The sequence below is a fragment of the Plectropomus leopardus genome, chromosome 23, assembly GCF_008729295.1.
Source record: "Plectropomus leopardus isolate mb chromosome 23, YSFRI_Pleo_2.0, whole genome shotgun sequence".
Taxonomy (NCBI): domain Eukaryota; kingdom Metazoa; phylum Chordata; class Actinopteri; order Perciformes; family Serranidae; genus Plectropomus; species Plectropomus leopardus.
The window spans coordinates 1,905,242-1,917,612 of NC_056485.1; the positions used below are offsets into that span (position 1 = coordinate 1,905,242).

Genomic DNA, 12,371 nt, shown 5'->3' on the forward strand with positions numbered 1-12,371 from the left:
AGACAGATGATGAATTATGGTTTGTACTGCTCTTTTTTATATATATATGTATAGAGAGAGAGAGATGTATATGTGATGATGTATATGTGATATGTATGTAGATGTAGATGTGTATCTATATATATATATATAAATTATATTAAATATTGATAAACAGAAAATCTGTCTGCCCCTCCTCCACAGCAGAGACCCAGGCTCAGTGCGACTGTGTGGAGTTGATCTGTACTGATGACCTGCCCTTCAAGCCTTCAAGCAAGGGCTAAGTGTTTATCTGTGTGTGCTTGATTCTCTGCACAGTGATGCAAAGTGTGGTAAGATCCAGTGCCACAGCGCTGCCAAGAAGCCCAAAGGCACCAATGCCGTGTCCATCGACACCACCATCAAGACGGACGGCATCGAGGTGAAGTGCCGTGGCACATACGTCTACAGCACCCAGGACGGCCAGGGTGACCTGCCCGACCCTGGCCTCGTCATGACCGGCACCAAGTGTGGAGAGGGCAAGGTTGGTTCGGTTCAGTTCAGTTCAGTTCTGTTCTGTTCTGTTCTGTTCTGTTCTGTCCTGTTCGGTTCTGTCCTGTTCGGTTCTGTTTAGTTTAGTTTAGTTTAGTTTAGTTTAGTTTAGTTTAGTTTTGTTAGATTTATAAGCCCAATATCACAGCGGATAAGGAACCCCCCCTCCCCAAAAAAACAACCTTGAAACCTCAGGAAGAGCAACTGATGAAGGATCCTACGTCCAAGACAGACAGACGTGCAATAGATTTTGTGTGTGCAGAGTTGATCAACATAATAACATTACAGTAATACATATAACAACATGTTGCATGGTGTGTGTGTGAGAGAGAGAGAAAGAGAGAGAGAGAGCGTTGCACAGCAACAACAATAATAACAATAATGACTATAACAATATAAATACAAATGTTAACTCTTTGAACCCTGAGCAAATTTGTGTGATTTCTTTCTGCGGAGCTCAGTGTATCACAGGACGTCCCCTGGCAGACTAGGCCTGTATCAGCCTAACTACAAGCTAAAAGGAAAGGCTTAAGTCTACTGTTAACCCTTTAAAACATGGGTCGATATCACTTTTCATGCGGCGTGTTTATATGCATTCATACTTATTTAAAAATTGTTCTACTTTTTACTGTTTTCTTTGTGCTAATGTTTGGGTCAGTTCTTCTTAAGTTGCTCATTACGTTTTCTCTATGCTTACTTTTTTTTTGCTTGCTATAGGCACCATACCGAAAGTCGGTCGACCCATGATTTAATCAATAATATCATTCTCAGAATATGTCATCATTGCTTAATTGTTTAGTCCATCAATTTCCATGAACAGTAAATGAGTTAGTGTGATGTGACACAGGTCTGTTACGTAGGAGAATGAGTAGAATTTTTGCTGCAGCACAGCATGGAATGACCACGAGGTTAACAGGGTTTGTGACCAACACTTGACTCGACAATGACCATGTTTGGCCACCTGCTGAGAACAGAGCTCCTGCCTGGTATTTCAAACCAGCCTGCAGTTGAATAGTGTGCAAGAAGAAGCATCTGGCAGCACAACACATCTCAGGCACAAAGGATTTAAAGCTGTGTTCTCTAGCCAAAGAAACAAACACCAGAGCAGTGTTTCTGCTGCACTCTCTGAAAACTGAAGTACCCCTTCACCAGACACTTCTTTTTCCTCAAGTTTATGGGTTTACTCCTCTCTGCTGTGGGCTAGCCTCAGCTCAAGGACAATCAGAAAGATGTTTCTGTTGTAGTGATGAGATAAAGTGTGTTTACATACACCAGTGCATGTAAGGTTCTGACATACGGTGCTGCATAATGTGTACTGTAGCTGTGTTCCAGGTTCCAAGAATAACCAATCTATAATTGAATCTTTTGTCTCTTCCCGCTCTGCTTTATTATCAAAGAGCAGTGTGCAAAGCATTCAAGCCCTGACTGCTTTTGCAGAGGAGACGACATCAAGAGCAGCACATTATATCAGATGTAGCCAATTAATTAAAAAATAATAATTAATAATAATTAAAATGTATTAAACATGTAGGTAAAGCCTGCAGTGTGGGGAAAAACCTTTAAATATATATACATAATCTAATAATTTCTTGCAGTTTGTGGAGCAGTTCTTGCCAAGTTGCTCATTGCCCTTTTTTCAAAAGAAAACAAACTAATTTGCTTTAAATGTTTAAATAACTATGAAGGTATCTCAACACAGCAAGTGATTTCGATCCAGGTTTCAACAGTAGAATTAAGCCTTTCCTTGTATATATAGCTTGTAGTTAGGGCTGGCTCAGGCTTAGCTTGAACCAGCCCCTAGTTAGGCTGATATAGGCCTCTTCATAAATTTATATAAAAGTCAACCACAACCAAATACTTCCAGAGAGTAAGGCAAGTCCTGAAAAGTCAGCTGAACGAGAAGAACAAGATCAAGGCCATCAAGACATACACAAGTCCAGCACCTTGAGACTATACACTGAGAGAAGGGAAGGAGGCAGAGGACTGGTGAGCATCAGGGCCTCTGTCCAGGATGAAATAGCTAAAATCCAGGAGTATATCAGGAAGATGGCCCCAAGTGATAAGTTGCAAAGTGAGTGGCGTATTGATCCACTCAGCCCCTCTCTCTCTTTATCACTGTTCATCATAAGTCTGCTGCTGTGCTGCCATCAAATCAGAGATTTCAGCTTGCAAAACTCAACAAAAACAACTCTCAAAATCTTGGAGGGATTGACTAATGCAACTTTAAAGGTTCTGTATGTGCCATTCAGAGCATTAATATAGCTGCAAAGCACTATTTGCTTTGTAGAGCTCTAGTGGGGTTATGGCATCCTAAACAGAAAATATAGTCATTCTACTTCTGTGTGTTGTACCTTGAGCTAGTCTTTTTTTTGTTGTTGTGGTAAGCTGGTCTGTTTATGTGTAAGATGACTGCATTTCCACTGAGTGATGTTCTGAGACTTCTCCTATGGTAATAACACTCCAAGAAGCAAGGCGATGGATATTCAAAACTTTAGTAGCTTTATTTCTATTGCAGCCACCGCTCTAGCTGTCATTTCCAATCCAAAGCCACGTAGGCGTGTTATGCGAGCGATAATGGAAAGGTGAGCCCCTTATACGTGCGAGCCCCAGCTTACAGTAACTGTGGCATTTTGATTCAAATGTCGGCTTTCTTGGAGCAAGTTTTGAAGATGAACTCAAACTTGTAGGCAGGTTAAATGGCCTTCAAGCTTTTGAGTGGATGAACCTGTGCAGGAAGAATATAATTTATTCAAAGCAAAGTTAGAAGTCAGTTGATATTTTTTTCAGTAGTCACTAATATTTTCCTTCAGATAAAATTATAAGGGTTTTATTTTAGCCCACGTCATGTGAGACTGAATGTCAGAGGGACATAGTAGGTCCGCTCTGGGCCAGGTGTTTGTTTAAGCCGCTGTTTCATATTCTGATTTTGGTAGTTAGATACTGAGTGAAATAAAAATTTCCAACTAAACCCACCTACACACACACACAAAACCTATACAAACAAGGGGCTGAATTATGCATGTGAAATACATATGTATGAATATGCACACACACAGAGGACTTTCCGCAGTCTCCAAAAGTAAATTCTATTTCTCTGTCTGTCTATATTGCTTTCTCTCTGCAGCCACTTGAATTCCATTTGGGCTATTGTGCGGGTGCAGTGAAAGGACTGAATAGTGCTGCATGAGTAATATATTATAAATAGGCAGCAGAGAATACTGTCTGCCATCCAGCATGATGAATTTTGAGTCATCATATTGAGCGGGCCTTTTCTCAGCAGTAAATGCACACATAGCACTAAGCTGCTGCCTCTAATCACACAGTCACACATTCACCTCCACTAAATTGATTCCTGCGCTAACAATTGTAAAGCAACAACAGCAGGCAGAGAAGCAGATACAGTGCTAATGTAAATACTAATATTTGTGCTAATACGACTCAGTGATGGAGCACTGAGCAAATATATTCTGAGGAATAACCTGCTGTTTGCAAGAGAAGCCTCTCACATAACACTTTTCACTGCAGTTTATTTACGCTCCTCTGCCAGCATTAGTGGTTGGAGGCATTGTGTTTTCATATAATCCATGCTACCATACATATCATAAGGCAGTGTACAGGCTGATGCAGCTTTTTCAAAATACATACTGGAAAACCCATTCACGGTTTACACCAGTTTTATATAAGCATGAAGGCGCTCACTCGAACATACAAGCCATGCTCTGGGCATGGTAGTTTTCCTTATACTCTCCAAAACCATCGCTGCTGATGGAGGTTACAACCCTTTGTAACCTGAGCAAATTGGTTTAATTTCTTTCAAAAATGTGAAAAGGCAATGAGCAACTTAACAGGACACAGGAAAAAAAGTTACAAGAAAATTACCTGATATAAGCACAAAAAAAGGAGAAAAACAAGAAAGGGAAATGAACAAAGAATTTGCCTTAAGAAGTTGTGTATTTTATCTTATATATTTATTATATTTTCTCTGACAAATTATTATATTATAAATAGATAAGAATATTTTTAAAAAATAGATTAAATTAGATTAGAATACATTTTAATATCATAATTAGAAATATTATTTACTGGACATTTTCCCCTAATTTAGGGATGAAAGAGTAACTAAATCCCCCACTCTACGCTTGAGTGCCTTTTTCCAGGAATTTGAAAAAAGTCTCAAAAATGGGCAGGGCTGGAAAGGGGCTAAGACACACCCAGTCACCCAATCATGCTGCCTCCCGATCCACAGCTCCTCCCTGCCTATTGGCTGTCAGCTAGTAGAAAAATTCAGTTACAATAGCAGGTTTCAACCTTAAGAGGGCAATCACAATGTATATTTTTACCATACAGTATGTAGAATTTTAACACTTTGCACTCAAATGTCAAGAGTTGGACAATTAATCAACAATGCTACTAAGTAGTCTTTGTTTTGTTTCTTTTTGTTCATTTCTGTCTGTTTGTATGTTTATAGGACCCCCTCAAAAACAAGATGGTTCATCTCAAGGAGTTTATCCTGATGAAGCAATAAACTTGTACAACAACATATATTCTGCTTTTTGACTGAAAAAAAAGTAGTTTGGGGGTTTAGTTACTCTTTAAGCTATGGTAATATAGAGAATAGCTTATAAAACCGTTCACAGGAATTTACACATTGAGTATTATTTCTTACCATGTGACCCAAGAAGGGCTCTGTAGCTTCTACCTATTTCCTAGAATTATAGTCAAATCATCACGTCAGCACTGATGTAAATGGTTCTTAAATTGAGTATCAGAGCAGCATTAGAGACAAAATGTGTTTGTTAAAATCAGCTCAATAAACATCATTACAAGCTGTAAAATCTCTTCTGTAAATGCTGTGATTTTGGGCGTGATTTAAAATAGGATATTGATGCTGCTCGGCCAATTTCCTCAGGCAGGAGCCAGGTTGTTCCAAAGCCCAAGGGCACTAGCAAAAGGCAGATCAAAGTGTGTATGTGCTCTGTGTGTGTGTGTGTGTGTGTGTGTGTGTGTGTGTGTGTGTGTGTGTGTGTGTGTATGTGCACTGTACTCTTTAACACAGTATGTGATCATTCTGCTTGTGTTGCCACAGGTGTGCAGAGACCGCCGATGCCAAAATGCCTCTTTTACCGAGCTGGAGACTTGCATTGCACGCTGCCATGGCAAAGGGGTAGGCGCACACACACACACTCACAAGCCTACAGAGCCATGCAACAGACTCAACTCACTTAGCCAGCGGGCACGGCTCCCTAATCTTATTGTCACACTGTGTCCTTGGGCAAAGGTAGAGCTTTGCAGAGCTGTCACCAAGTCTGTCGTAAAAGGCTTGAAAATAGATGGCTGGAATACAACAGCAACTGAAGTGATGAAGTATTCATTGGAGCAGTACAAGCAAGCCCGAGGCAGATAAGGAGGTATCATACATAGTTTATGAGTAGGTAATCAAGCTCTGGAGTGGAGTGTTTGGGTCTTAAACACTTGTTACTTTAACAGAAGATGGGGACGTAGATAGAGCTTATTTATCTGCAACTTTGATCTCTGAGATCATTGTTGAATGGTGGAGTTTTTTAATTTGTTGTTAAGGTCACTGAGGATCTGGTCCTGGATACAGTGAACAACAACCTAAGCAAGATGCTCGTGGACATTAGCTTCTCTGGTCTGGATGATGAGGAGCTAGCTATGGCTGATATATGCTGGTCAATTCCCTCAATTCAAGTAGCCGGAACATTTTTCATATCCATGGATGTGTCATCTGTTTTCCAAAATACAATAGACAAACACTTTAACTCTAGTAATGAGGTCAAATTAGCAAGGGACGCGTCTCTCACATATTATGTCCCTCTGCAGCTATGGCTTACTTTTTGATTGATTCCATTACTTATTAAAGGCATTTCTAACCGTAAAATTTTACACAGACTTTCTATTCTCCCACCAGTTTTATTTTGTCCTACCTGGTTTCTTTTCTCTCTTTTTTCCTCCTACCTGTGTAATTTACTCCTGCTAATAAAGCTAATAAAAATAAACTGTGTGTAGGTTAATAGATAGAGAACCTCTCTTATGTAGACTGAATTCAATACAGTAAATATACAGTATTCTGAGTTACTAGTTTATTAGGAACACTTGACACCAGCTGATTTCATTTTGATTTCAGAAGCTAAAATAAAAAGGCAAGCAGGATTCTGATTTATTGTGTCATTCTTCTGTAGATGCTTCCTCTGGGCTCAGGGACAAACACAGCAGTGGAGCACACTGTTGCCATTTAATGTTTCTACGTATGTCTTTTTTGATCGCTGAGGGCTTTCAGACAGAAGCTGATGACACGCTTCTGTCTGTACTGTAATATTTGTAAAGCCACAGGAAAATGAAACCTGTGTTTCTCTCCCCGTTCTGAATTTAACAGCTGACAGTTTCCACTCAGTGGCGTCTTGTTTTCCCGAGCCTCAGTTTCTGCGGAGTGAACACGAGAGCCAGTCTGGGACACACAGGGACAAAGTTGGATTTTCAGTTTCTTACTCTCTTAAAACTTTATGACAAAGTTCAAACTTAAACAACTTTATTAGTTTATTTGTTAGTAGTTAATGAGTAGTTTTAATGATATTCAGCTGTGACATCATATGTGGAAAATACAGCCTTTAGCATTAAAGCCCCGCTGAATCACATAGAGATAAGCCAAAAATCATGCATGGATTGTTAATATCCTTATATTCTGTTATTGAGAGAAAGACATAGCCCTTTGTTGCGTCGGTAGTGGTTATTAAAGGGGTTCGCAAGCCTCTGTGGGCGGGCTATTATCCGTGATTGACAGCTGTGCTGGCAAACTGTAACTGTAGGTTACAAGCCAAGGACAGGCAGTATTTTGCTATCAGTGCTGTAGAAGAATAGGAGCCATCAATCAGAGAATCAGCATCCAGTTTATTGCCAAGATGGTTTTCCCATACATGGAATTAGCTTTGTGTCTTAGTGTATACACAGGAGACAAGTTAATTTTACTCCAATAAACCTAGGAAACCAATTGCCTTAAAATGTGAGTAAATAAATTAATAGTGTAGCAACTATAGGAAGCAAACTTAAGGTGAGAGGCTGAGGCTGGTCCTTGTCTATTGTGTGACACGCCAACAAAAAAAAGATTAAAGAGATTAAAAAGATTTAAAAAATACATTCCAAAATATTTTTAGTGAAAAGGAAACACCTTAGTTTAATGTGCACAAACTTTGAGTCAAAAATAATCGCAGCGATCAAAGGAAAAGTGTAGTCAACAAAAAATATGGCAACCTATAGGTGGATGGCAGATACTCATGTAACCATAAACATGAAGCTATGTCCCAAAACACTGCAATACCAAATAACAACAGCAACGTAACAATACCAAAATATAAACCATCCCAAATCAATATTAATGTTACAAAATTCTCTCTTTTCTAAATTAGTTCATGGCTCCTACAATTAATCTCACGTTACGTTTACTGTTTATATAATTGTTAAGTTTACTTAAAATGTAGTTATATTTACTTAATTTTGTGATGTTGTTGCAGCTTAATAATGACAGGATTAATTAAATCGATCTCATTTTAGCAACTTTAGTAGACAAGTTCACTATTATATATATATCTGTATTCTGGTGGCTGCAAACTAGTCAATTATATATTTTCTCAAACAAAACAGAGCTCGCAAACTAACTTCATCATTGGCTAAATCCTGTTTGTCATGATCAAGTAAAATCAGACTAACCTTGTTTACTGAAGGTTTACAACACTTAGAAAAGAACAAGGTCATTTCACTTGTCAATTTTAAGTTGCAACAACTTAAACAACAAACTTAAACAAACAACAACAACTCAAAATTAAATAAATACTGCTACATTTCAAGTTAACAATTAGATATAAATAAACATAAATTAAGATTACTGGTTCTCTTTACTTGTTCAAGGCAATCGGTATACAAGATTATTTTAAGATAGATCAAATTCTCAGATTTTAGGGCGTGGCGATAGTAGTCCAAACAGATGTGCAATACATAGAGACAGATGTGATGATGGAGCCCAGGAGGGACTCCAGTGTGTCGACTCAGGAGTCACACAAGGTGATGGAAGCAGATAGGGCTGCTTTCTCTCTAAAATTCACAACCATCACTGTGGACAGAGTGTTAAGCTCCAGGTTGTTCTGTCTGCACCAGATGGTTAATCTCCCACCTGTCAGCTGACTTATCCCTACCAGAGATGAGTCCTGTGAAGGTGGTGTTGTCTGCAAGTTTCGTAGTTGGACAGACTGGTGACAGAAATTGCATATGCATGTTAATATGTGTATTTGTGTCTTTACAATTAGCAAAAAACATGAAACAATAACAACAACAACAAAAACCCAACAAACAAAAACTGGGAAAGAAAAAAACACAAAATAAGGAACTGGCATGGGAAAAACTGCTTCATATTATAATTCTGTAAAATAATTTTTTAATTATATAATAATGGTAATTATAAATAATAATAATCTCTGGACAATTTTACCTAGCTTTTTTTATTTTTATTTTATTTTCCAATTTATTTTAAATTTAGGTTATCGTATGATTCATAATGATCCTCAGGCTTTTGAGTGAGCTGGATGTCCATGCAAATAAATAGAATAATAAGCAGTTAACTTTTCAGAGCACAACTGGTTTGCATCTTTTTAAAAAAAAACAACAAAAAAAACCCTTTTGCTTTATTAAAGAAGCTTAAAACATATCAGAAGTCCTGGAGACAGAAGGCTGGGGGATATGTTATATATCAATTATGGCGTGTTTAAATCCAGGCCATGGTGTTTCATCTCATACAGCTTTTCCCTTCTTTTCTTTGTATGATGCAGAAAGACACTGAAATATATGCTGTTGTAGTGGATGATGAGGACAACTCTTAATAAAAAGAAAGTCAAATGCCTACCCAAAACTGAAACTTCTTTTGGAGATTCCTTAGTTGAACCTCAGGGTCAGCTAATGGACCTAACTGCCGACTCTTGTAAGCAGAACTAAATTACCACAGATTTTATTGCTGGTCATTTGGGGCAAGGAGCTGTCAACTGAGCTCCTGCAAAGACTCAAGGAGACATCAGGAGATCTCTACATCATAAAAACCGACAATTTATGTCTTTGTTGCACAACCAACGTAACAAACCCGCACATCTCCAGACTGTAAGAGAGGACCACATCAACTGATTTTCGTATTCAAAGTAAAACGTACTTTGAAATGTTGTGTGGAGGTCTCATACCTACAGAACTGGAACTTTGCTTACCTGCCGATTTTGAGGCCAAACTCACAAACACAAGCTGTGCCTGTGTGTGTGTGGAGGGGTGTGACCTTTCGTAACCCCCTGCCAGCAGCATGCTGCACACTGAATGAAAGACTCTTAGTACAGACCTGCATTTTGATATGCATCTCCTCTATCTTATCTTAATTATCCTTCCTTTACACTGCTGTGTACAGATGCTGTATTGTTTTGTAATCATGCAATTCATCATTTTCTAATTTTAGGTTTTGTTGATAGACCTTTGGTCATATTAAGTACTTTCATACTTTGTTATATCTTGATGCTAGTACTTGTATACCTTTACTCAAATAGGATCTTTAACAACCTTTAATTATATCAGAGTGTTTTGACACTGTAGTATTACACTTATTTTAACACATATTCGTTATGTTTGTTAACATATCCCCTCCTCTGAGGAGGAGGGATGCCTGCTTGCGCTAGCCTGTTAGCTTGGCTAACACTGCTAACTGAACTTCTAGTACTGCTGTTGAAATGAAAGATAGCCTTGATAAATGCTGTATTAACTGAGTCGTTATTTGAATAATTTCTGCTCCATTCCTACTCCAAGCTTGAGTTTCCCCCGGAACAGACACAGAGCAATAGATCCTGTTTTGACCAAATTTCAATAATGGGCTGTTTAAATCAGGTAATAACCATAGTAAACCTGTTGTTGATAATATTAAAAATTTAGAAACCCTTTTTCATTTGAATCCAATTTAAAATCTAAGTAACATCTTTAGAACTATAATGCTAAATTCCTGGATCCTTAACCACTCAGTCGACCATTTGCTTAAATAAATTTGGTCTCATTTAACCAAACGGATCGATTTCTCTGGAGGGATTGTTGAGGGCTGGCATAAACCACACATTGCATCACAATGCGTAAATAACGCCAAGCCCACAGTGATTATTAGTTCATGTGAATTTTAAGTCAATTTTAAGTGAATATCAAATTTCTAAGTTTGAATTGTGCCTTTCATTAATTTGAATCTATTGCTTTTCTAAACTCATCTTTGATTAAAGAAACTCTTGTTAAATCCCAGCAGAGTCGTCTGAGCCCACCAGCACCTACTAACGCTTTCAGCTCTAATCTTGTCTAACTAGAAACTAGCTATTCAGACTATTTCTTGTTTAGTGGTAGACTTTTCCACGGAAAGGTTTACACAGGCTAAAACACGCCTTTATGGTGTAACTGAATACGCAAAGTGATTGAACAACTCCTATATGAAGCTAAATGTGTGAACATCTTTGTTCCAATGAAATGAACCACTTTTGCTAAATGCCAACCTTCTCAGTGAGGCTTTGAACAAAGCTAAGTAAGTTTTGAAGTCCTGGCTAAAACGCTGGGATCTAATCTAGGTTCATATAAATCTGAGGGCAAAATTAAAATCAAGTGAGGAAGATCATGTCCTGCATCTGTTCACAGCTGAGAGCACCTTGAGCATCCTGATAAGTCTTACCACCTCTGTGCTTTTGTTGCCATCAGGGGGGAAGAATTATCAGTAAAAGTTAAATTCACACAAATACTTGAATGTAGGAAATTGCCCTTGTAACTGTTAGATTATAACATGTTCTATCGTTAGATTGTTTTCTTTTTTTTTGCTCGGGTGCAACCCTGTGCAAATCCTGAACATTTCCCAGAGAAACCGCAGCAGGCCTCCTGACTGTGGAGAAAAAGAGCTTTCAGTCTGAGCAAACAACCGAGCACCCTCCATTTCGACCAAGTGCTAACGGGGTAAATAGGCGTCTTAATCACTGATACGATAATTACATATGGATGTAATTGGAGCATGGCATTTTTTTCTCCTTCATTTAGGGCAAGATGTCTAGAGATATTAATCAAGTTTAAAATCTAATCTCTAGATAAAAGTTATTTTCACAAGTTGAAGACAAGTTAATTATAAACTTGAAGAGGTGATTTACTGCCAAATGTGGTGAAATAAAGGTTTCCACTTTAGGTCACATTTTAACTCTTTATCTAAAGCTTCATCCACACTAATATATTTGTGTTTAAAAACGCATAACTGTTGCTACATGTTTCAGCATTCATTTTTATTTGTCCTTTTTAAAAAAAGAAGAAAAAAAAGATTTTTTGTTCTTTTAACTCTAACAGCACAGTGCTCTCCACATTCTCAAAGACATCTCAGATTAAAAACAGACCCAAAAATAAATAGATAAATAAAATAAAAGAAATGATACTGATGATGATGATGATACTACTACTACTACTACTACTACTAATAATAATAATAATAATAATAATAATAATAATACATAAATAAATATATACATACTTAAATAAATACATACATAATAAAAAAACTTGATAATAGTAAGAACATATGACCTTCATTAAGACCAGGGCCGAGTTAACCCACAAGGAGCCGTGGGCTTTCACTAAACCTCTAGCTGATTTTACTCTCTCTGTACATTGTGTTGGTCCTTTCTGTGCAGGAGTCACCTTTCTTTCAGTTTTCCATCTCAGTTTATATTTTGCTGTTGTGATCAGGAAGAAATTTCCTAACAATAAACCTGGAACCTTTTGGGGCCCCTGATTGTTTGGGGCCTCAGGGCTGTTTACAAGTTTTG

General features: G+C 37.9%; 1 protein-coding gene across 1 annotated transcript in view; it reads left to right on the forward strand.

Annotated features, from left to right (window-relative positions):
* LOC121962186 (disintegrin and metalloproteinase domain-containing protein 33-like) overlaps positions 1–12,371 on the forward strand; it is a 267,844-nt gene that overhangs the window by 239,510 nt on the left and 15,963 nt on the right. Inside the window, 2 exon segments of the mRNA XM_042512400.1 lie at positions 298–502; positions 5,597–5,674. Coding sequence (XP_042368334.1) covers positions 298–502; positions 5,597–5,674 — 283 coding nt within the window.